The sequence below is a fragment of the Enhydra lutris genome, unplaced genomic scaffold (assembly GCF_002288905.1).
Source record: "Enhydra lutris kenyoni isolate GAN:26980312 unplaced genomic scaffold, ASM228890v2 scaffoldscaffold22, whole genome shotgun sequence".
NCBI classification, from domain to species: Eukaryota; Metazoa; Chordata; class Mammalia; order Carnivora; family Mustelidae; genus Enhydra; species Enhydra lutris.
Window position 1 is genome coordinate 5644995 of NW_019154106.1, and position 24696 is coordinate 5669690.

At 49.6% G+C, this 24696-nt stretch overlaps 3 protein-coding genes across 9 annotated transcripts in view; 1 reads left to right on the forward strand and 2 right to left on the reverse strand.

Moving 5' to 3' along the window:
- The window catches only part of LOC111150281 (pyruvate carboxylase), a 95526-nt gene extending 90583 nt beyond the window's left edge, over positions 1-4943 (forward strand). For 3 of the 4 annotated variants that reach the window (XM_022507723.1, XM_022507724.1, XM_022507725.1), the window contains 11 exons: positions 96-240; positions 571-660; positions 748-969; positions 1442-1598; positions 2099-2339; positions 2434-2683; positions 2883-3127; positions 3212-3391; positions 3469-3717; positions 4008-4148; positions 4232-4943. In XM_022507723.1, coding sequence (XP_022363431.1) covers positions 96-240; positions 571-660; positions 748-969; positions 1442-1598; positions 2099-2339; positions 2434-2683; positions 2883-3127; positions 3212-3391; positions 3469-3717; positions 4008-4148; positions 4232-4480 — 2169 coding nt within the window. In that variant the 3' untranslated portion in view covers positions 4481-4943. The remainder of the gene's footprint in view (positions 1-95; positions 241-570; positions 661-747; positions 970-1441; positions 1599-2098; positions 2340-2433; positions 2684-2882; positions 3128-3211; positions 3392-3468; positions 3718-4007; positions 4149-4231) is intronic. The other variant, XM_022507722.1, reaches the window with a different exon arrangement.
- A 1585-nt stretch (positions 4944-6528) lies between these two features.
- LOC111150284 (Ras converting CAAX endopeptidase 1) lies at positions 6529-9638 on the reverse strand. 4 transcript variants are annotated; one of them, XM_022507728.1, is made up of 8 exons: positions 9448-9638; positions 9208-9310; positions 9028-9111; positions 8694-8772; positions 8009-8176; positions 7808-7879; positions 7476-7538; positions 6529-7178 (listed from the first exon to the last, which is right to left on the reverse strand). In XM_022507728.1, exons 1-8 carry the CDS (start codon positions 9630-9632, stop codon positions 6943-6945), a joined length of 990 nt encoding a protein of 329 aa, XP_022363436.1. In that variant the 5' UTR covers positions 9633-9638; the 3' UTR covers positions 6529-6942. The 4 variants fall into 4 exon arrangements, with proteins under 4 accessions (XP_022363436.1, XP_022363437.1, XP_022363439.1 ...); XM_022507729.1 differs by having other exon boundaries at positions 9028-9107; positions 9197-9310; XM_022507731.1 differs by having other exon boundaries at positions 9028-9107; positions 9448-9609.
- Positions 9639-9871: 233 nt separating this feature from the next.
- LOC111149654 (chromosome unknown C11orf80 homolog) overlaps positions 9872-24696 on the reverse strand; it is a 135289-nt gene continuing 120464 nt past the window's right edge. The window contains exons 14-16 of the mRNA XM_022506853.1: positions 14314-14386; positions 10033-10175; positions 9872-9937 (exon numbers count right to left, since the gene is read on the reverse strand). Of these exons, the coding sequence (XP_022362561.1) occupies positions 9872-9937; positions 10033-10175; positions 14314-14386 (282 nt within the window). The remainder of the gene's footprint in view (positions 9938-10032; positions 10176-14313; positions 14387-24696) is intronic.

A 24696-nucleotide genomic window follows, 5' to 3' on the forward strand; every position in this document is an offset into this window, starting at 1 on the left:
CTAGTATCCTGGGGGACAGGATGGCAGGGGGGCTCTGCTGCCTCTTCCCCAACCGTGCTACACGGTGACACCCCCCCCCCACCTCTGTCCTGCAGACCAACATCCCCTTCCTGCAGAACGTGCTCAACAACCAGCAGTTCCTGGCGGGCACCGTGGACACCCAGTTCATCGACGAGAACCCGGACCTGTTCCAGCTGCGGCCTGCACAGAACCGGGCTCAGAAGCTGCTGCACTACCTCGGTCTGACCCCGGACTGCCCTGCTCTCCCCTCCCAGAGGCCTTGCTCCTGACGCCCTGCCTAGAAGAGTTCCAGCTCTCACTGTCCCTGCCCTCCTCTGCTTCACCCTCCCACCTTGCCCACCTTCTTTGCTCCTGATCTCGGAGATGCCCCCTTTTCCGTCCGTGCGGCCGTCAGTAGGTCCCCACTGCGTGGATCCAGGAGGCCCTGGCTTTGGAGAGGCCTGGGGATCCCGAAGGAGCCCATCATGCCCAGGCCCATCCGCTGTCACTTCTGCCCTCAACTCGGACTCTTCCCAACCTGTCCTAATCCCACTATCCCTCCCTCCCTAGGTCATGTCATGGTGAATGGCCCAACCACCCCAATCCCCGTCAAGGCCAGCCCCAGCCCCACGGACCCTCTTGTCCCTGCAGTGCCCATAGGTAGGTGAGATTCATTCTGCCAACTCGGGGAGACGGAGAGGAGGTGGCTGCCTACAGGACGGCTGCTGACACCCCGGTCTGCCCTAGGCCCACCCCCGGCCGGTTTCAGAGACATCCTGCTGCGGGAGGGGCCGGAGGGCTTTGCTCGAGCTGTGCGGAACCACCAGGGGCTGCTGCTGATGGACACGACCTTCCGGGATGCCCACCAGTCACTGTTGGCCACTCGTGTGCGAACCCACGATCTCAAAAAGATTTCCCCCTATGTCGCCCACAACTTCAGCAACCTCTTCAGCATAGAGAACTGGGGAGGTAGGCTGGAGGAGGGCTGGAGGGCGGGACAGCCCCTGGAAGGAATCGGGTATCCAGTGTGGCCACTCCGGAAGCTAGAGATGTTCACACTGAGGAAATCAGTGAGGGGTGCACGACGCGTGGTGTTCATGTGTTCAGCAGCGACTGGTGCCCACTCTGGACACGCCTCACAGAGCTGAGACCCCAGTAGCTCAAGGACAGGGAGGAGCCACCAGCTTGCTCGTCACAGCACAGAGAATTGGCCGCAGGGCTGTGAAAGGGGGCACAGAGGACCCTGATCCTGAGCTACCCTGGGAGCCGCAAAGGGAAAAGTCCGCAAGGGCTGGGGCAGGAACGTGAGGGGTCCGGGAGGTGTGCGGGACGGCTGTGCGGGCTGGGGGCTCGGGCCGGGGGCTCAGGCCGCAGAGCTGCAGGGTGTGGTGGAATCCCAGGGGAGTGAGGGGCTGATCTGGGCCTCTCGGTCCCCGTGCAGGAGCCACGTTTGATGTTGCCATGCGCTTCCTGTACGAGTGTCCCTGGCGGCGGCTTCAGGAGCTCCGGGAGCTCATCCCCAACATCCCATTCCAGATGCTGCTGCGGGGGGCCAACGCCGTGGGCTACACCAACTACCCCGACAACGTGGTCTTCAAGTGAGCCTGGGGTTGGGGGCGCGGGCAGACCCTGGCGCATGACCCCGCAGGTGCCGCGCCACACTGCGATGGCCTGTGCTCCCTGCAGGGGGCTTGACGCTGAGCCTCCTAGCTGTCCCCAGCGAGGGCTGCCATCTGGCATCTCATGGAGTGTAGAATTAACGCTTGGAGAACTGGAAGGACTAAAAACTCAGGGGAGCGAGTGCTCGCTCAGTGCTCTCTCTCTCGCTCAGACCGTCACTCCTGCAGGGACTCTCCCGCTGAGTCTTCTGCCCTGGGCAGACAGATCGACTAGGGCAGGACAGCTCTGCGGGGCCACGTGCCTCGGGGGTGACCCTGCCCAGCCCAGGCTACCCCAGAAAAGGCCTTGTCCACACCGGGTCGCCTCCCCCCACACTGGCTGGGTGGGTGCCCCTCCCCCTGTCAGGCCAGAGCCAGAGCGGGATGTTCGGGGGGGGCAGCGAGATGGGATTGACCCTCGGGCTCTCCTGCCCACTCAGGTTCTGTGAGGTGGCCAAGGAGAACGGCATGGACGTCTTCCGGGTCTTTGACTCCCTCAACTACATGCCCAATCTGCTCCTGGGCATGGAGGCCGCGGGCAGTGCCGGCGGTGTGGTGGAGGCCGCCATCTCCTACACCGGGGACGTGGCCGACCCCAGCCGCACCAAGTACTCACTACAGTACTACATGGGCTTGGCTGAAGAGCTGGTGCGAGCCGGCACCCACATCCTGTGCATCAAGGTGCCTGGACCCCCGCCCCAGGACCCCCAGGCCCTTACCCGTCTCCCCCCACCACGCCCCCTCCTTACCGCCTTTTCTTTCCTTCTTGCCCCAGGACATGGCAGGGCTGCTGAAGCCGGCGGCCTGCACCATGCTGGTCAGCTCGCTCAGGGACCGATTCCCCGACCTCCCGCTGCACATCCACACCCACGACACGTCAGGGGCAGGTGTGGCAGCGATGCTGGCCTGTGCCCAGGCTGGGGCCGATGTGGTGGATGTGGCAGCTGATTCCATGTCTGGGATGACGTCACAGCCCAGCATGGGGGCCCTGGTGGCCTGCACCCGAGGGACTCCCCTGGACACAGGTAGGAACAGCGAGGGTGCACGACCCTCCCCTCCCAGCTGTGGCCCTCAGGAGTCCTGGTGGAGTCTGGCCTATGCTAGAATCCAGATGTTAGTTCCTGACCTTGCCTTCCATGACCCACATCTGAGATGGGACCTGAGCTGGCCCTGGAGTGCTGGGGGAACCTGGGAGCTTAGCCCGTTTTCCTGGCCTCCCTGCAGGGGTGCCTCTGGAGCGTGTGTTTGACTACAGTGAGTACTGGGAGGGGGCCCGGGGACTGTACGCGGCCTTTGACTGCACGGCCACCATGAAGTCTGGCAACTCGGACGTGTACGAGAACGAGATCCCAGGGGGCCAGTACACCAACCTGCACTTCCAGGCCCACAGCATGGGGCTTGGCTCCAAGTTCAAGGAGATCAAGAAAGCCTATGTAGAGGCCAACCAGATGCTGGGCGACCTCATCAAGGTGAGCCCTCCCCAGTGTTCTTATCCCTGCCTCTGGGCATCCATAAGGCACAAGGTGTCCTAACCCAGGGGATTTTCTTCTCAGGTGACACCGTCCTCCAAGATCGTGGGGGACCTGGCCCAGTTCATGGTGCAGAATGGGCTGAGCCGGGCGGAGGCTGAAGCCCAGGCAGAAGAACTGTCCTTCCCCCGCTCCGTGGTAGAGTTCCTGCAGGGCTACATTGGCATTCCCCACGGGGGGTTCCCTGAGCCCTTTCGCTCTAAGGTAGGAAGGCCCAGCACAGTCTGGGAGGGGGAGGCTGAGTGTGAGCATCAGACCTGACCCCCTGCTTTGCTCCCCAGGTGCTAAAGGACCTGCCAAGGGTGGAGGGGCGGCCTGGAGCCTCCCTCCCACCCCTGGATCTGCAGATGCTGGAGAAGGAGCTGATAGAGCGGCATGGGGAGGAGGTGACCCCAGAGGATGTGCTCTCAGCGGCCATATATCCAGATGTCTTTGCCCACTTCAAGGACTTCACGGCTACTTTTGGCCCCCTGGACAGCCTCAACACCCGCCTCTTCCTGCAGGGACCCAGAATCGCAGAGGAGTTTGAGGTCAGTGGCTCTGGCACCTGTCTACACTGGCCCCCCGCACCCCTGCCCCCGAATCCCTAAGGACACCAGCACAGCTAGAGCTCCAGGCTGGGGCTTGGCCGTCACCCCGCCTCACAAGTTGTAGGTCCCCCAAGCACCCTTGAGAGACCAGGAGGCTAGGCCTTTACGAGTGAGGAGCCGAGGCCCAGGGTTGGGGGACTGGCCTGGGGCTGGCTCGGGCGGCTGCTCTGCCGGGCTTGCGTGTTCCGCCGCCCCCAGCCCCAGCTCTGAGGCTCGCGCCCCCCCTGCAGGTGGAGCTGGAGCGGGGCAAGACGCTGCACATCAAAGCCCTCGCCGTGAGTGAGCTGGGCCGGGCCGGCCGGAGGCAGGTCTTCTTTGAGCTCAACGGACAGCTGCGGTCCATTCTGGTCAAGGACACTCAGGCCATGAAGGTCTAGTCCCCCCGGGGCCAGGCAGGGGGTGGGGACGGGTAGGGCCGGTGCCTCACGTCTCCTCCCCTCTGCCCTGTCCGCAGGAGATGCACTTCCGTCCCAAGGCCCTGAAGGACGTGAAGGGCCAGATCGGGGCACCTATGCCCGGGAAGGTAATAGACATCAAGGTGGCGGCTGGGGCCAAGGTGGCCAAGGGCCAGCCCCTCTGTGTGCTCAGTGCCATGAAGATGGAGACCGTGGTGACTTCACCCATGGAGGGCACCGTCCGCAAGGTCCACGTAACCACAGATGAGACACTGGAGGGCGATGACCTCATCCTGGAGATTGAGTGATCTGCCCCAGGTTGGCAGGCTGGCCATCCCCACCTCAAGCCTTCCATAGACACTGTGCTGCCAGGGCAGGCCCAGGCCAGCCAGTGCCCGGGGGCAGAAAGGCCTAGCCCTGGGGCGCCTGTCCTCAGCTGCTTGTGGCAGGAGACACACTGCCTGCTGTGGCACATTCCCTTCCTCCAGCCTTCTGTCCTTTCCCTGCTGGGCAGCTGCTCACATAGTCATCTCTTGCCAAATAAGGGTCCTCTCCTTGTTGGAGATCACAGGTGGTGGTGTAGGTGGGCCGAAGACCCGGGGGAGCAGGTTGAGGGGTCCTGTCTCCTGGGAGGAGACCTAGGCTCCAGGTCCTGAGAACTTTGCGCAATAAAACTGGCTTCCCCTGCCCTCCATACCGGGTCCTGTGCAGCGCCACTCAGCAGAGGGACAGAGCTGCCTGCTGGGACTCCCCGTGGCAGGGGCAGGTCAGTTGTGTCTTCCTCCTTGGAGGGCAGAGAGAACAGCAGCCTTGGTTTGAGCCACCCTAGAGTGCCTACAGTATAACCCCAAACAGGAGTAGCTGTACTAAGAACTTGTGGGAAGGGATGCTGTTCTAAGCACTGAACACCCATTAACACAGTGAGTCAGTCATGTTTTATGGAAAGAGAAATGGAGTCCTACGAAGGTTAAATAACTCCTCTAAGACCGCAGAGCTAGTAAGAGGCTGAGGGTTCAGACCCAATCTGTCAGTGGCCTTGCCTCCCCACCAGAGTGCTTTACTTCCTAAACTCAGAGCCAGCCTCCCACCCCATTAGTTGAGGACTAGATCCAAACAGGCACCAAATTCTAGAGGTGGGCAAGAGGATGTTAGTGGGAGGTTAGGAGTAGTGGGTTGAGTCTCAGGATCTAATTCTGCCCATTCCCATAACCAAGCCCTCGGGAGAACCCGTCACCCGCAGGGGGACAGCAGCCCCTGACCGCACGGCTGCCCATCCTGAGTGCCCACAGGGGAGGGGACATGGGGGGCACTGGGCAGTTCCTGAGTAGGAACATGAGGAAGGGGTAGAGCACAGCCCCGTGCTTTTGGGGTACCACAACCTAATTTTGGGGACAGTTTTGGGTTTCCTTTTTGGACCCCAAGATTCCAAAGGTACCCTCTAAAGTAGGGCCGTGCTCACCTCCTCTGCCTCCCCAACAGCTGCTACACAGGCCAGAAGACAGCAAGGCCCCCACGGCAAGGCAGGTGCGACCATCATGGTGACCTTTTAGATTCAGGTGACTGTCATGTAGCCACAGCTAAACCAATAGTACCCTGGGGAGTGACTGCACAGCCATTTCCTTTCAACCACCAGGCTCAGGGGACGGGACGGGCAACCACCTTCAGTCTAGAGTGAGACCTCAAGGTATAATATTCCTTAAAAATTAAAGTTCCAGAGGCGGGGAATGAAGACCATTTGAAACACAAGCAGAATGGCAGGTAGAACACTAGAAAGCTCGAAGAATGAACCTTGAGTTCCAGTGTTGCTCAGCAGGGTCCTTGATGCTCTCAGGGCTGCAGTCTCTGTTCTGAGTTCCTCTAGGGACCAGACTAGCAGCACAGTGGCAGAGGTCCAAGCCAGAAAAGCCTCTACTCCCAGGTGACACTGAGCTGGTTCCTTTCCCATTCTGAATGTGTTTGTTCTTCCTTATGTAATGCGAGGCTGGCAGACTTTGGGGAGGTCCCAGTGGAGGGCCCAGTCAGCCCTCTATCCTCTCACGTCACAGGTTGGAGGTTCCACCATGGATCAGTGCCCTAGGTTCCATTCCCTGATCCTGGGAGCCATGAGGCCCTAGGTCGAGCTGAATTCACACCTGGCACCTCTAGTCCCAGGTCCACCTGTGCCAGGACATGGGGCATGGCTGAGAAGGGAAGAAGCTGCAGAGCCAAGGCAGCCAGAGGACCCCATCCTGCCCTTTACTTCAGGAACTGGGCCTATCCGGCTGAACTGCCCAGAGCTTGGGGTTTAAAGTAGCCAAGAAAGGTGGTGAGGACACAAAAACCCAAACAGATTGATTCCCAAAGATCCAAGGCCATGTTACCCAAGTTAAATCTCTTTAATATCTCAATACAAAGTCCTGATGCAAAAAGACAATGAGAAAACCCTGGGAAGTTGGGGGGAGGGATTTTGTAAATTCCACCCCCGAGCAGCTTTTCAGAGGCAGAGGGGGGCAGAGGAGCTCAGAAAAGCAGCAGTCCAAAGTGAGGGAGTGCACGGCTCCTGGGACCTGCCCCTTGTCCCCTCACTCCCAGCTGCTGCTCAACCTCCTTTGGAGGGGCTGCACCCTTTGGATATCTGCTCCTTTCTCTTGGTCCCTGGGATTCAACTAGCTCTGGCTTCAATCCCCTACAAAAATTCCTGAGATCTCGGGGACCCCAGCCAGCTCCTCCCCTGCAGTACCCCTTGGTGGGGAGGGGCTGGGGAGCCTGTGAGAGTTCATAGGAGCCTGGGTCAGGAGCACAGGGGAGCCTCTGAGTCCCCTGCCCGCTCCAAAAGCACACAAAGGGGAAGGCTGCCGTACAGCTTGGGGTCCGTGAGGGGCTGGAGCAGAAGTAGGAAGAGTCCCACACCCAGAGCATAGCATGCCAGCAGGGGCCGCCTCTGCGGATGCTCCAGGGCAGCGCACACGGCGGGGAAGCCCATGTAATTGCAGAAGGAGTGGCAAAGAACCGGCCCAATCAGGTGTCCTGGGGAGGGGAGACAGAGCAGCTCTTGGAGCATCCCCACCCCCTCTCAGGGCCCTTTCAGGGCTAATCACCCACATTCCTGAAATAGGAGATGAATGACCGCCCACACACCACAGGGCCTCTGCTCCCTTCCACCTCTCAGACCTCACCAGACTGAAAGCCCTGGTTCTGCCTGTCTCAAAGACAACAGTGGAAGACACTTGTCACTCCTACCACAAACACAGCATTCCCATTCTCCCACCCACTCCTGTGGGCCCGAGCCCCCGGGGGGGGACCCGTGAGAGACTGAGGACCAACCTGTGCGGATGAAGAGGAAAGCAGTGTAGGCACCGAAGACAGCTGTGTAGGAGAACTGGAACGCTGGAGACGGGGAGGCCTCGAGTGACCACACCTGCATGCTCTTCTGCCCCAGCACTGCACACCCATCAGCCAGAGACACCCCCTTCCCCCTGAGGGCAGTGGCTGCCTGCCCCAGGACCTATGGCTGTCCTCTACACCCCAACTCCCATGGCCAGGGGCCCTTCCAATACTACATCCCTCTGTTCCCAAGTCTTCCTCCAGAATGGCTTTCAGGGACACCCTTACACACCCAACCCAGGATCGCCCCAGGCAAGGTTTCTAGGACTCACCTGCAGACAAAAAGATGCTCCCCACGCTGCTCTGTCGGAAACGAAGCTGCTCAAAAATGTGGTGAAAATGGGCTGGGAGGAAGGCAAGAACTATGTCTCATTCCTCTACAACTGCCTTAACAGGCTGTACCCTTGCTCCAAACCCCATTTCTGGCGCTCATGCTGGGAACATCTCAATAGGACTCAGTTAGACAAACTCACCAACTCCAAAGAAGAGTGGGCAGGTGAACACGGCAGGGCCCAGGCCCGTGCATGGTGCTAACATGGGCAGCATGCAGGCCCGGAATACCAGTTCTTCTGTCAGGGGTGCAATCACTTGGTTCCGCAGCCAACGCATGTCTGTGAGGCAGCGGGCCCAGGAGCGAGGGGCTAGAGAGGGGATCCAGGACGAAGAATTAGTGATTAGCTACTGAGCAGAGATCCTAGAGGCCCCCAGGGCCCCTCTCCCACAACCTCTCCCCAGCCAAACTCAGTTTAGGCATCAATACTCCTGAGAACAGAGAAGAGTCAAGTTTTGTTACCACACCAAGTATAAAACAATGTTTTAAGAGGACCGAAAGGAAAGGTATCAGTAACTGAGGCAGGATATCTTGGTAGTAAATTCTGGAAACATCAAAATCAGAGCTCAAGACCAGTTCTGATTTGAAGTAATCAAATGTTAGAGTCAGAACAGTCTTTAGTCCACACAAAGTACTGCTACAGCTTCCTAGGGATCTCCGTGAATGTCAGGAACCAACTCTTACAGGCCATCTGCTACATGTTAAGACAGGATATAGAGAGAACATCTCCATCTCATGTCCAAGTCCCACCAGGAGCCCACTTACTCCCTTCTTCCACTGAGCTGGGCTGCCTGTGCCTACTTTTTCCTTCAGCCCTAAGGACTCACCTAAGACAACCTTCAAGCCATCTGTCAGATCACATGGGCAATCCATAGAGAGCTGCATCAGTGGGCCCAGGAAAAGGATCTGGAGACAGAAAAACGGGCGATCAAAGGAAAGGCTTAAGCCATAATCCACTGCCCTTGCTCAGAAAAGGTCTCATGAAACTTCAAGGCTCCTGGTCTCAGGATTTCCTACCCATCCATAACCGAGGACCAAGGGCCATCTCACAATTTCTGTTACTCTTCAGTCCAAAAATGGACACAATGAAGATAAAAAAAAGGGGAGGAGCATGGAAAAAAAAATCACGTTAATACCAAGAGAAAAAACAAGAGCACTCACCATGGTCAGCAGAAGGGGCAGCAGCGCTGCTGGGAAAATACCCTCCAACCTGAAGCCCATCAGGGTGAGCAGGGATGTGCCTGGCTGAGCCACAGGAAAGGAGGCATCAGTCTAGCTCTCTCTCCCCTAGAGACCCCAGAGATCCTCCCCCCGTTGCCCTCTGCCCCACCTCCTTCGCACCTGGATGCCTGTGAGTTCTCTCCAGAGTAGCACGCAGAGGGGCGAGAGACTGGACACCACCAAGACGCTAGTGAAGCGCCGCTTGATGACGGCAGGGTGGTCCCTACGAAGGGAGCAGTAAGTTCTGGGGGCCCCCAGCCTACTCTGGACCGCGCGGCCCCGCCCCCGGTTCTCCCAAGCTCCGCCCGCAGCCCCGCCTCGCGGAGGCGCGGGTTCCGCCCGCGCGCGCAGCCCCCGCACCTGGGTAGCTCGCTCTTCCAGACGTAGAGGCTGCCCACGTAGGAGCAGGCAAGACTGAGACAGGAGAACACGGACACCCAGCAGCAAAGCCCAGGGCCGGGACCGCCCAGAGCCGCCGACTCGGGCTGCCGCTCCGGCCGTGACACTGACAGCAGGCGCAGCCCATCCCCGCCCAGCGCCGCCATCGCGCCCGGACCCGCGGCGCGCACCAGTGACGCGATCCCGCCGGCGCTCGACCCGCGCCTGCCGGAAGTGCGGGGTGACGTCATCCGGCGGCGCGGGTGCCCCGCCCCTGACCCCGCCCCCAACACAGAAGCCGAGGCGGCGCGCGCAGAGCAGGTTTATTGAACAACAGACAACACGCGGCGGTAACTGCTGGAGGGTGGGCGTGGAAGCGCAGGGGGTGGGTGTGGAGGCACCCAGCTTAGGGCTTAGGGCCGGGATTCAGCCACTCAGACAGATTGGAGACCTCCCGCTGCCAAAGCGAGTCCTGCGGGAGGAAAGGGAGCCCAGGGTGAGGACCCACCGACCGCGGCCGTCTCCGCCTCCCGCTGAGCCTTCCCCTGCGCGACCCTCGCGGGTTACCTCCAGGTCACCCCCGGGGCTCGCCCTGCTCCCGCAAGGCGTCACGGAGGCCTCTGACTGGCTCGGACCCCTGGCAGAGTGGAAGGCCCGTGTCTCCTCCATGCCCTGCCGGAGCCTCTTGTTTTCCACTTGCCCGCTGGTCCCTAGGCGAAAACAAGCCCACTTACTTGTGCCCACGGCCCTGTGCTAGAAAGATCCTTGGGGCAGCAGAAAGGAAGGAACTGGTCCCATCTCTCCTAGCCCTCCCACCTCAAATTCTTTTCAGTCAGGTTTGGGCTGAGGCAGCAGAATTGTTTCAGTCCTCGCTTGGGACTCACGCGCACTCATTCACTGCACACAGATTTCTGGTGGAGTTTGCACTGTCCAGCTCCTCCCTCCCTGCTAAGCTGTGATCCCCTGCCTGAAAGCCAGCCTCACCTCTCCCTTCGTAGCTCACAGTACGTTGAGCAGTGCCCATTGGCATTCTCCCTATATTAACTGATGGACTTGTGCAAATTTAAAGTGAGTTTTTACCCATAGTTCCTTCTGAGCAGGTCCTGGGAATGTAGCTCAATGAGCTGATGCTGGGTTACGCTCACAAATGCTAGGAGGAATGCAGAAGTGTGTCCAAAGCCCATGGATAGAACAGAAAAAGAAGTTGCTAACCATCCCTAAAGGTGAAGAAAGGTTTCCCTGAGCTGTCTGAGCTGGGTTTTAAAGGACGAAGAGAAATATGGGGAACCAGTATTTCCTCAACAAGGGAAAGGAAAGGAATTCCAGGTGAAAAGATGCAAATACCCAAGACATTAATTAGTATCCCACATAAAATGCGAAGTGGGGGGGGTCCCTAGGAGATGGATCTGAAAGGGTTAGTAGAAATCAGAGAAGACTAAAAAATGGATTTTTACCTGTAGAAAGTAGGCAGTGAAGAACTGTAATAAGCACTGGAGATGTATTGTTAATTTTGTATTTTAGATTTTTTTTGTCAAAAGTGTGGCTTAAAGTCAAATTAGAAATAGGAAGACCTTGGGACACCTTGGTGGTGCAACAGGTTAAGCATCCCACTCTCGGTTTCAGCTCGGGTTGTGATCTCAGGGTCATGAGATCGAGCCTCACGTGGGGTTCTGTGCTCAGCATGGAGTCTGCTTAAGACTCTCCCTCTCCCCTACCCCTGTGCATGCAGGCACACGCTCTCTCGCTTTCTCTCTCTCAAAAAAAAAAAAAAAACAAAAAAACAAAAAAACACCACCACCAACAAAAAAACAATCACATGAAGACCTCAAGAGCCCCAGAGAGTGAAGAGAGTAGGAATGGATGGAGGCACCACCAGGTTAAGAAGTATATTTATGAGGCCAAATCAAATCAACAGGCTTTGTTGTGAGACTAGGTGTGATACATGAGAATGAGCGGCATAGTGAATGAACCTCATTTCAGATGTGAAAAATTGGATGGGTTGTGGTGCTATTAATCTTGACAGAGAGGGGCGCCTGGTGGCTCAGTGGGTTGAGTGTCTGCCTTTGGCTCACGTCGTGATCCCAGGGTCCTGGGATCTAGTCCACATTGGGCTTCCTGCTTGGTGGGGAGTCTGCTTCTCCCTCTGCCCCTACCCGCTGCTTGTGCTCTCTCTTACTGTCTCTCAAATAAATAAATAAAATCTTAAAAACACAGAAGATCCTGACAGAGGTAGGACCATGGGATCGCCACATGGAGCTGTCTAGTTAGCAGATAAATCTTCCATCTGGCACTCAAGAAAGGCCTGAGCTTGTCATGCCAGCTGGCAAGTCCTGAGCCCAGAAGCAAGGTTTGATGCCTGAGATGGAAGAAAGCAGCTAGGGAAGGAGGGCTATACAAGCACTTTTAAGGGAGTGGCCAAAGGAGGCTGGTTGAAGAGAAAGATCAGAGGGGAGAATGAGGTGAGTCACAGTCTCATAGCACGGAATTCTGTAAATAGTTCAGGCACGGTAAAGATAAATGTACAATTTGGTACTTATGAAGTCTTCCCAAACAAGACCTTGCAGTGTAGAGGCCACACAGAAAGCAAGTGCCCTGGGTTAGAATTAGAGAATGGGAGGAAGAAAGGGAGAGGGTACAGCTTGCTTTTTTGAGAACCCTGCCTCTGATGCGATGGAGAGAAAGAAGTTCAAGATCACGGGAAATTTCCTTTTTAGGTAGTGAGAGATTGCCCTGCTGAGGGGAGAGAACAGTGGAAAGACTAAAGGTGCAGAAGTGGTAGCTGATGCAAGAAGGTCCTGAGAAAGCAGTAGGGCTGATGCCACCCCTGAGCCTGGCAGAGATGGGTCCCCATTCTGATACAGTTTGGGCACTAAGTGTGAAGTAGGAGGCTAAGTCAGGAGGCAGAGGCTGGGTAGGTATTTTAAAGAATGGAATAGCCAGCGACACGAAGGCCAGGAAGACAACACAAAGGACTGCTAGCTGAAGGCTACCCAGTGAATAGATCGGGGATATATGGTGGCGTTAACCAACTTTCAGTGATCATCTTTAGCAGAACTGCCCGTGTGGGACATAGGATTGATGGTGACTAGAGCTGCAGCTGTGTAAGGCAGAGCAGCTCACCCAGTCTTCCAGGCTCCACCAGATTTATAAATACCTAGATTTTAAGGCTTATATTGCACAGTGGAGAAAGCATAGCCTGACATTCAGATTATCCACCCACAGAGCAACCTCTGAGTCTGGACTGTCTCTTGTGAAATGGGACCGATGCTGCCCGTGCCGGAGGAGACCAGATTCCGAGTGGCCACTGTGGGAAAGTCTAGTATCCCCCTGGATCCACAGAAAGTGCTGGATAAAATGTTAATTTTTCCTTCTAAAAAACAGTTCCTTTTTTACTACTCTTCACTGCATAAATACTGAATTGTATCCATTCTTTTAAGTCTCCAAATCTAAATTTATATAAATAGATACTTTGCTTTACACAAGCCTTCACTGCAGCGTTCTTTTCAGTAGCAACAGCTCCCACCACATTTAAAACAAGGTTCAACTGACAGACTCAGGAGCACCTCTTAGGCCTAAGTCTGGACAACACGCAGCATGTTGTAGTTGTGACCCTGGAAAGAGGAATTTTACCAACAAAGTATAGGTACTAAAGTCAGTCCGCAAATTCCCTCAAGCCGAGGTGCTGTTATGACGGTGCATCCCTGCTGGTCTTGGCTCTCGGAGACAGACTAGACCCAGGCTACCTGGGTTTGAATTCTGGCTCTCCCATTTACTACCTGTGTGACCTTCAGTAATTTTACTGACATACCTGTAAAATGAGAATAGTAACACTATCTCATAGGATTGTTTTGAGAGTGAAGAGCATTTATGCATTTTAAAAGCTCAGAGTCGCAGTGCCCGGGTGTCTCAGCCAGTAGAGCATCTGACTCTTGCTTTCGGCTCAGGTCATGATCTCAGGGTTGTGAGATCGAGCTGCATCGGGCTCTGCACTCAGCGTGGAGTCTGCTTGAGATTCTCTCTCTTCCTCTGTTCCTCTTCCCCTCCCCCTGTGCCTGCTGCCCCTTCTCCCCACCAAAATAAATCTTTTTTAAAAAATTAAAACCTCAGGGGGTGCCTGGGTGGCTCAGTGGGTTAAAGCCTCTGCCTTCGGCTCAGGTCATGATCTCAGGGTCGTGGGATCGAGCCCTGTATCGGGCTCTCTGCTCTGCGGGGGGCCTGCTTCCCCCGCCCCCCCAGCCTGCCTCTCTGCCTACTTGTGATCTCTGTCAAATAAATAAAATCTTTAAAAAAAATTAAAACCTCAGACTAGTGCCTGCCACCTGCTCTGTCAGGCCCAGATGCCAGTGGCTATGGTGATTTCCGGCCATACACACATCCCTCTGTCACTGCTGGATCTGAAGGCTGTGTGAGTGTTGGAGGGAGAGGGAGAAGACCAGTACAATCATATCACACAAAACTACCCCCATAGGATACATCAGGGCTGAGGTGGTATTCCACGCCCAGGAGTGGAATCTCCAGAGCCCCAAACAGAGCAGTAACTCAAACCAGGGAGAGCTTATCAGCACTAATGATGGAGAAGAGACACAAGGAATGAACTGCATTCAGGGCCCCGGCCCTCCATGTGCGACTATCTTTAACTGCACAAACTTCACGAGGAGTTTCTAGTTCTGTCATTCCAGCTTCGGGGAGGGAATGCCCCCTGCTGCCCCAGAACACCGCTAGTGGCGGTGGGAGTCCACCAAATCCCAGGGGTTTGCTGTGGTGGAAGATGCAGTTTGAAAGCTTCAAGTGAACACTTTTTACTCCTGAGCTTTGGTCCTGGGCTCACCTGAAAAGCTGACACCGTACCTGCAAGGAGTTCCAGGCTGTTCTCATGTTCGTCCTCTGTGTTCTCCTCCGCATTTTCCTCTGGGAGCAGCTGCTTTAAAAATCGGAAGTACTAAGTGAGTTTTGTAGGAACTTGAAAAAGCCCCAATGAGGTAAGCCTGCCTGGTGGCTTTCTTGACCCCACAGGGCTGTCTTCCCTCACCTGGAACTCCCGCTTCCTTCTTCCTGGCTCCTGTGAGTCTCCCTACCCAGCTCCAGTCAAGGCTTCCTTCTAGAGTCTGAGCCTTTGCAGCTCATTCCAGGCACCCCGGGCATTTCCTTCCTCCTCTGAATTCTGGACACTCGCTCACCGTCTGTCCCACTCCTTGGGCTCTGAAGATGCACTGCCTGCCCTTGTTTTATCATTTTTGTGTGTGTGTTGTCCACATTATTTTTTAAAAATATTTTATTTATTTAGGTATGTAGAGAGTGCACACAAGTGGGGGAGGTGTAGAGGGAGAGAGCGAGCCCGAAACAGGGTTCAGTCTCACGACCCTGAGATCATGACCTGAGCCAGAATCAAGAGTCGAACGCTTAACTGACTGAGCCACCCAAGTGCCCCATTTCCACGCTTTAAATTCCTTGAAAGGTAAGGCTCATTGTGCCCGTGTCCCTTTACAGCCAGCACAGTGTACCTTGCACAGGTAAGTGCTCAACATGCAACTGACTGGGGTCAAACCTGGAAAGCCACGGGGCACATTCTGTGGTCCTCTATAGCCTTTCAGAGCCTTGCCACACTTGGTTCGATTTGGACAGAGAAAAGTTCTTACTAAGATCAGCCCAATTCTCCTAGCTTCTTGTCTTTCAAGAATACAAGTACATAAAAACAGACTTCCTGTTCATCAAAATTAAAAACTTTGTGCTTCAAAGGGTGCTATAAAGTGAAAACTCACAAGAATGGGAGAAAATATTCACAATTCACATCTGATAAGGGTGTTGTATCCAGAATAAAGAACACTTATAATTCAACAATAAAATAACAGCCCAATTAAAAATGGGTTTGGGGGGCGCCTGGGTGGCTCAGTGGGTTAAGCCTCTGCCTTCAGCTCAGGTCATGATCCCAGGTTCCTGGGATCGAGCCCCACATCGGGCTCTCTGCTCACGGGGGAGCCTGCTTCCCCCTTTCTCTCTCTGCCTGCCTCTCTGCCTACTTGTGATATCTGTGTCAAATAAATAAATAAAATATTTTAAAAATGGGTTTGGGGCACTTGGGTGGCTCAGTTGGTTAAGCATATGCCTTAGGCTCAGTTCATGATCCCAGGGTCCTGGGAGCAAACCCCACCTTGCATGAGGCTCTGTGCTCAACGGAGAGCCTCTCCCTCTGCCTGCCACTCCGTCTACTTGTGTGCTTTCTCTCTCTCCTTGTCAAATAAGTAAATAAAATATTTTTTTAAAAAATGAGTTTGATGGGGATGCCTGGGTGGCTCAGTCGGTTGAGTGGCTGCCTTCAGCTCAGGTCATGATCCCAGAGTCCTGGGATCGAGTCCCAAATCGGGCTCCTTGCTCCGTGGGGAGCTTGCTTCTCCCTCCTGCCACCCTGCCTGCCTGTGCTCTATCTCCCTGACAAATAAATAAATAAATAAAATCTTTTTAAAAAATGAGTTTGATAGATTTGGAGACCCTTCTCCAAAGAAGAGATACAAACGGCCAACAAACCCATGAAAAGATGCTCAACATCATTATTCATTAGAGAAATGCAAATCAAAACCACTATGAGATACTTTACACCCAGCAGGATGGTAGTAGTAATAACAACAACAATAGTAGTAACAGGCAACACCAGGAGGATGTGGAAAAACTGGACCATTACACACTGCTGGTGGAAAAGTAAAATGGCCAGTTTGGAAAATAGTTTGAAAGTTCATCAAGAAGTTAAACAAAGTGGGGCGCCTGGCTGGTTCAGTCGGAAAAGCATGTGACTCTTAATCTCAGGGTTGTGAGTTTGAGCCCCACATTGGGTGCAGAGATTACTTAAAAGTAAAATCTTTAAAAAAGAAAAAAAGTTAAACATAGGGTTATCTACAACCCAGCAATTCTACTACGAGATATATAACCAAGAGTATTGCCAACATATGTCCACCTGTAAATGTTCCCAGGGTTATACATAATCACCAAAAGTGCAAATAACACAAATACTCATCAACTGATGAATGGATAGAAAAAATGTGGTATATCCATACAAAAGGATATTATTCAACCATAAAAAGGAAACACTGTCACATGTTAAAATATGGATGAATCTTAAAAACATTATGCTTAGTGAAAGAAGCCAGACACAAAAGACTACTTATTATGTGATCCATTTACATGAAATATCCAGTATGGGCACATCAATGGAGACAGTAGACTAGTGGTTGCCAGAGGTTGGGAGGAGGGGGAATTGGGACTGACTACAAATAGGTACAGGGTTTCTTTTTGGCATGATGGAGATATTGTAGAATTTAGTGGTGACTGTTGCACAACACAGTGAATATATTTTTTAAAATGGTATATTTTATGGTATGTGAATTGTAACTCAATAAAAAAAATACTCTTATCATGTATTATTTACTAAAACTTCTAAGTACTTTCCAAGGAACACAGAAGGGTAAAGATGGCTCTGATGATGTGAAAAAAGAAACAGCACTAAAACAATCTCCACTTTTTAAAAAATTCTTTGAGAGAAAGCTTATTCTTTTATTTCATTGTTGTCTGGAAAATCTCATGTAATAGACAAAACCTTTCTCTTATCCTAAAACTAGTATCACCAAGGAAATACCCACACTCAATATATAGCCCTCAGCCTTAGTGGAACCTTGCACACTCTTCATCCATCGTCAGTTCCCCCCAAATGAGAGAGCCTAATCTCTGGGATATATCTCCTTGGATTTAACACCGAGACATTTGATTCTGGTCTTACCCCACCCCCCTCCTGGAAGACAATAACTTTCCTAACAACTACTTCCCTGTTACTGTTCTTATTTATTAGGGACTTATGTTCTCAGCTGCTACACACATCTGTGACACTAGCCCTGGAGAACTACCTTGTTCCTTCATGGCCCACTGTCGTATGTTCCAACACCCAACTTATAAATCTCCACTCTGGCATGGGCTTCTCTTAAATATATTCTATAAAACTCTAAACACATATTCTCTCATTTCTTCTATTTCTCCATAAACTATATAATAGATTGTCTTATTCTATATTACTGAAGAGTTCAGCTTTTCTACTTTATCTGTTTAAAAGTGGGAACTGAGGGATTGGTCCAGAGGTAAAAGAATTTGACCTATCATCATTGATCTTGTAGTTTTTAGCTGAAGCCACTGGGTGCCACTCTTGTGCCACTAACAAGTTATTTATCACTAAAAGGACATCACCGGAAGGAAAACAGTAATGATCTTGAGTGCAGAAGCAGAGGATCTGCTCACGAGTACCTCTGATCACTCATCTTCCCTGGGCTATATGGTGTGGAACATTCCAGTACCAGTCCTATATGGTAACAACGTTACTAGGCTTTGAAACTAGGAGACCTCCGTGCAAAGCCTAGCCTTGACATTTGCTATGTCATCCCGAGCAAATTAGGAAAGTTCTCTAACCAGTTTCTTCATCTATAAAATGGGAAAACTACAACCTATTTTGTAGGATCTTTTTTTATATTAAAGTGGAAATCTTGACACAGATTAAGAATTCAATGAATATTCCTTCCTTCCAAGACCTAGAACTACTGGGTAAGACCTAGAGTTCACTAGCCATCTGCCAAATTAATTGGGCTATGAATGGCCCTGAGGCTATGAACCAACACTATGGTAACAGAATGGGGCAAAAGAGGTCAGATAATTTCCTTCTGAGATCTCACTGGGATATCAGAGAGGCCCAAGCAAAAGGTCTTCACAGGACGAAACACTTCTAGATCCTACCCATGTATCTTTGGTCCTATGATAATGGCACATGCTTATCCCTAGAAATCTGAAGGAGTGGATGGCTATAGTGAATAGAACAGTGGCTCCCAAAAACGTATGTCCCAAGTCTTGACCCCCAGAACCTGTAAATGTGACCTTATTTGGAAAAAAAGGTGTTTTTAAAAGTAATTAACGATCTCAAGATCATGATGCATTTCGAGTAGGCCAAATATCCAATGACAGGTCTTTTTTTATAAGAGAAGCAGAGGGAAATTTGAGAGACATAGGAAAAAGGCCCTGTGTTGAAGATGGAGGCAGAGACTGGAGTGTTGTAGATACAAGGCAAGGAGCACTGAGAGCCAACAGAAGCTGGTAGGGGAATGGAAGGATTCTTAGAGCCTTTAGAGGGAGCATGGTTTCCTAAAACCTTGATTTGAGACTTCTTCTTCTTCTTCTTCTTTTTTTTTTTTTTAATAGGCTCCATGCTGGGCTTGAGATCAAGACCTGAGGTGAGATGAAAGACTCCAAAGCCTAACCAACTTAGCCACCCATGTGCCCCTGATTTCAGACTTCTGGACTCCAGAACCGTGAGGTAATAAATTTTGGTGTTTTTAAACCATTAAGTTTGTGGAAATTAGTTTGTTCAACTTTGTGGGCATCAGCTTTCCAAGTTGGAGTGAAACCAGCAAGAGTACTTGCAGTGAACTAGCTGAAGGGAATGGCAGATGCATTCCGAGGAACAGGCTTTCTAGAAGGTACAGAAAAGTTGTGGTGAAAGGAGCATTCATAGGGATTTCACTCCCATCCTCTAGCCTTTCTAACTACAAAGCAGAGGAGGATAAGCCAGTTGATGAGATGCTGTGATCCTTGGGTGTGATCCTAGGCACCTAAACACTCCCATCCAAATCAGGCAAACTAAAGTAGAAGAGGGAGAGAAGCAGTAGAAGTGCAAAGGGGCCTATTATTTTGTCAAAAATATCTGTAATTTTGTATAGCAACTTTATTGGAATATAACTTACACACTTATAATAAGCTGCATTTATATAAAATGTACAATTAGGTAAGTTTGGGCATACATACATATTTGGGCATATATACATACTTTTTGATCATCCCAGTCAAGGTAATGAATACATCCATTATCCTCAAAAGTATCCTCTGACCTTCATAATCATTCCTTTAAACTCTTATACCTCCTATCTTTAAGCAACCACCAATCTGTAGGTAAAGATTAGTTAGCATTCTGAAAAAAAATTTATTTTTAGATTTGCTTATGACAGAGAGGGATAGCAAGAGAGGGAACACAAACACAGGGGAGCCGGAGAGGTAGAAGCAGTCTCCCCGCTGAGCAGGGAGCCTGATATGGGGCTCCATCCCAGGATGCTGGGATCATGACCTGAGCCAAAGGCAGACACTTAACGAATGAGCCACCCAGGCACACTGAAGAATTTTATATAAATGCAATCAAATAGTATGTACTCTTGTATTTTAGGGATGCCCCCCTCCCCAGCTGCTCTTACACCTGATCCAGTATTTCAAGGGTTTTCATTTAGCATGGCTATTTAGAGATTCACTCATGCTACTGTGTATCCCAACAGTTCATTCCTTTCATTGCCGAGTAGTATTCCATTGAATGAACCATTTATTTCCATTTATCTACTGACACTGGGTTGCTTCCAGTTTGGGGTTATATGACAGAGGTGCCATGAACATTAGTATATAAATTTTTGTGTGGACATACATGTTTTCATTTCTCTTGGGTAATACTTAAGTGTAGAATGGCTGGATCATATGTATATACTTAACTTTTTAAGAAGCTGCCAAACTGTTCTCCAGAGTGATTGTACAACTTTTTCTTCCTACAAACAGGGTTCAAGAGTTCCAGTTCCTCCATATCCTTACCAATACCTGGTACAGTCAGTCTCTTTATAGCAAGTAGGTGTGAAATTATGCTTCTGACTTGCATTTTCCCTAATGACTAATGTTAAGCATCTTTTTTCTTTTGTATCTTTTGTGAAATGTGTGTTCAAATCTTGTGCCCATTTAAAAAACTGAGTTGTTTTCTTATGCTTAAGTTTTGAGAGTTTTAAAATATTCTCAATATTAAGGTAAGGTTTTTAACTAAAAATCCAATCTCTTTAATAGACATAGGTGTAATAGACCAGGTATATAGAGCTATTGCTTTTTTTTTTTTTAAGATTTTATGTATTTGAGAAAGACCATGTGCATGAGCAGGGAGAAGGACAGAGTGGGAGGGGGAGGAGGAGGGGCAGAGGGAGAGGGAGAAGCCAAATCTCTACTGAGCAGGGAGCCCAATAAGGGGCTCCACTCCAGGGCCCTGGGATCATGACCTCAGCTGAAGGCACTTGCCTAACCGACTGAGCCACCTAGTTGCCCCTACAGCTGTTTCTTCTTGAGTGAACTTTAGTAATTTCTGTCCTTCAAGGAATTTGTCCATTTGATCTAAGTTGTCAAATTTACTGATACAATGTTTAAAATTTAACATGATAACATTCAACATTGCTCATAATAACTCCTGATAATCCTTTTAATATCTGAGATGTCACTTCTCTAATTTCTAATAGTAGAAATTTGTGTCTTCTGTGGTATAAAAATATAATGGAATACTATGCAGCCATCAAAAGAAATGAAATCTTGCCATTTGCAACGATGTGGATGGAACTAGATGGTATTATGCTGAGCAAAATAAGTCAATCAGAGAAAGACAGTTATCATATGATCTCTCTGATATGAGGAATTTGAGAGACAGGGCAGGGGGTTGTGGGGGGTAGGAAAGGAAAAAATGAAACAAAATGGGATCGGGAGGGAGACAAACCATGAGAGACTCTTAATCTTACGAAATAAACTGGGGGTTGCTGGGGGATGGGGAGTTAGGGATAGGGTGGCTGGGTTATGGACATTGGGGAGGGTATGTGCTATGGTGAGTGCTGTGAAATGTGTAAGCCTGATGATTCACAGACCTGTACCCCTGAGGCAAATAATACATTATATGTTAATTTTTTAAAAGATATGAAAAAAAAAAGAAATTTGTATCTTCTTTTATCCTGATTAGTCTGGTTAAATGTTTGTCAATTTTATTAATATTCTCAATAAACCACCTTTAAATCCTCATTGATTTTTCCCTACTGTTTTTCTGTTTTCTATTTTACTGACTTCCACTCTGACTTTATTATTTAATTCCTTCTGTTTGTGTGTCATTTGCTCTTCTTGTTCTAGTTTAAGTTGGAAGCTAAGACCATTGATTTGGGAACTCTTCCTTTTCTAACATAGGCATTTTTCTCTCTAAGTATTGCTTTAGAGAGAGCTCACAGATTTTGATAATTTGCATTTCCGTTTAAATTAAAATATTTTTCTACTTTCTCTTTTGATTTTGTGTTTGATGCAAGGGTTATTTATAAGTGTGTCATTTAATTTCCAAATATTTGAAATTTTCTAGATATCATTCTGTCACTGATTCTACTTAAATCCAACTGTGGTCAAAAACATACTTTATATGACCTGAGTTCTTTTAAGTTTATTGAGATGTATTTGATGGCTCAGAATATGGTTTACCTTGTTAAATGTCCCTTTTGTACTTGAGAAAAATATTCTGCTGTGGTTGGGCAGGACGTTTTATGAATATAAGTTAGGTGAAGTTAATTCATAGTGTTACTTAGGACTTCCACTTTTCCACTTCCACTTTCCACTTTCTGTCTACTTTATCAATTATTAATAGAAGTATGTTGAAATTTCCAAATACAATTGTGAATTTGTGGGGCGCCTGGGTGGCTCAGTGGTTTAAGCCTCTGCCTTCAGCTCAGGTCATGATCTCAGGGTCCTGGATCGAGCCCCGCATTGGGCTCTCTGCTCTGCGGGGAGTCTGCTTCCCCTTCTCTCTGCCTGCCTCTCAGCCTACTTGTGGTCTCTCTCTCTCTGTGTCAAATAAATAAATAAAATCTTTTTTTAAAAATTGTGAATTTGTCTATTTCTTCTTACAATTCTATCAGTTTTCTTCATTTATTTTAAAGTTCTCTCAAAAGTTTCATGAGGAGTGCCTGGGTGGCTCAGTGGGTTAAGCCTCTGCCTTGGGCCCAGGTCATGATCTCAGGGTCTTGGGATCAAGCCCCACATCGGGCTCTCTGCTGAGCGGGGAGCCTGCTTCTCCCTCTTTCTCTGCCTGCCTCTCTACTTGTGATCTCTCTCTCTCTGTCAAATAAATATCTTTAAAAAAAAGTTTCATGAACGTTTGGGGCTATTATCTTCATTACACTGTACACACTGTATTGTAATCATCATTATGAAATGACCCTCTTTATCCCTAGTAATATTGTTTGCTCTGAAATCTACTTTATAGCCTTTTCGATGGTTTTTTAAAAAAGATTTTATATATTTATATGACAGACAGAGATCACAAGTAGGCAGAAAAGCAGGCAGAGAGAGAGAGAGAGAGAGAGAGAGAAGAAGAAGCAGCAGGCTTCCCACTGAGCAGAGAGCCTGATGCGGGGCTTGATCCCAGGACCCTGAGATCATGACCTGAGCTGAAGGCAGAGGTTTTAACCCACTGAGCCACCCAGATGCCCCTCAATGCTTTTTAAAAAAGATTTTATTTTTAGGTAATCTCCACACCCAACATGGGACTCAGATTTACAATCCTGAGATCAAGAGTTGCGTGCTCTCCCAGCTGAGCCAGCCAGGTACCCCTCTTCAGTGCTCCTTTTATCAGTGATAGACTATGGTATATATCTTAAGCATGGCATATCTTTTTTATCCTTTTACATGTTTAATCTACTTCTGTATTTTAAAGTGGGATTCTTATAGGCAGCATATTGTTCTCTTTATTTAATCTAACAGTCTCGATCTTTTAATGTAAATAGTTGTAAAGACCACATTTAATATGATAATTGATATGGCTGAGTTTAAATATATCTTGCTAACTGCTTTCTATTTGTCTCATCCGTACTTTGTTTTCTTTTCTTCTTCCTCTTTCTCTGCCCCCTTTTTGATTTTTTTTTTAAAAGGGACTTTACTTTTTAGAGCAGTTTTAAGTTTATAGCAAAACTGAGGAAAAGGTACAGAGATTCCTCATATGCCCTCTGCCCCATATATGTATAGCCTCTTCCATTATAAACATCCCCCATCAGACGGGTACATTTGTTACAAATGATAAACCTACATTGACACATCATTGTCATTCAAAGTCCATAGTTTACGTGAGGGTTTACCCCTAGTGTTGTACATTCCATGGCTCTGGACCAATGTATGACTTGTATCCACCATTACAGAATCATACAGAGTAGTTTCACTGCCCTAAAGTCCTCTGTGTTTTGTATATTAATTCCTCCTTTTCCTTTAACCCTTGGAAATCACTGATCTTTTTACTGTCTCCATAGTTTTGGCTTTTCCAGAATGTTCTGCTTTTTCATACTGACTTCTTTCATTTAATAATATACCTTTAGGGGGTGCCTGGGTGGCTCAGCTGGTTAAGCAACTGCCTTCGGCTCAGGTCCTGATCCTGGAGTTCTGGAACGGAGTCCTGCATCAGGCTCCCTGCTCGGTAGGGAGTCTGCTTCTCCCTCTGACCCTCCCCCTTCTCATCTTCTCTCTCTTTCTCTCTCTCTCAAATAAATGAATAAAATCTTTTAAAAAATATATACCTTTAAGCTTCCTCCATGTGTTTTCATAGCTTTATGGCTCATTTCTTCTTAGTGTAAAATAATATTCCATTGTCTGGATATGCCAGTGTCGTTAACCATTCACCTGCTGAAGGACATCTTGGTTGCTGCCAAGTTTTAGCAATTATTAAGAAAGCTGCTATAAACATCCATGTGCAGGTTTCTGTGTGAACCTAAGTTTTAACTCATTTGGATAAATACCAAGAAGCATGATTATTGGATCACATGGTAAAGAATGTATTTAGTTTTTTAAGAAATTACCAAATTGCTTTCCAAAGTAGTTGTATCATCTTGCATTCTCACCAGCAATGAATGAGAGTTCCTATTGTTTCACATCCTTGCCGGCATTTGGTGTCGTGTTCTGGATTTTGGCTATCGTAATAGGTATGTAGGGATATCTCATTGTTTTAATTTGCATTTCCCTGATGACATATGATGTGGGGCATCTTTTCATGTGCTTATTTGCCATCTTAAGTCTTCTTTGGTGAGGTGTCTGTTAAGGTCTTTGGCCTGGTTTTTTTTATTTTTTATTTTTTTGTGAGTTTTAAAAGTTCTTTGTATATTTTGGATAATAGTCTCTTTTTTTTTTAAGATTTTATTTATTTATTTGATAGACAGAGATCACAGGCAGGCAGAGAGGCAGGCAGAGAGAGGAAGGGAAGCAGGCTCCCTGCTGAGCAGAGAGCCCGATGTGGGGCTCGATCCCAGGACCCTAGGATCATGACCTGAGCTGAAGGCAGAGGCTTTAACCCGCTGAGCCACCCAGGCGCCCCTGGATAATAGTCTCTTAATCATATGTGTCTTTTCCAATTAT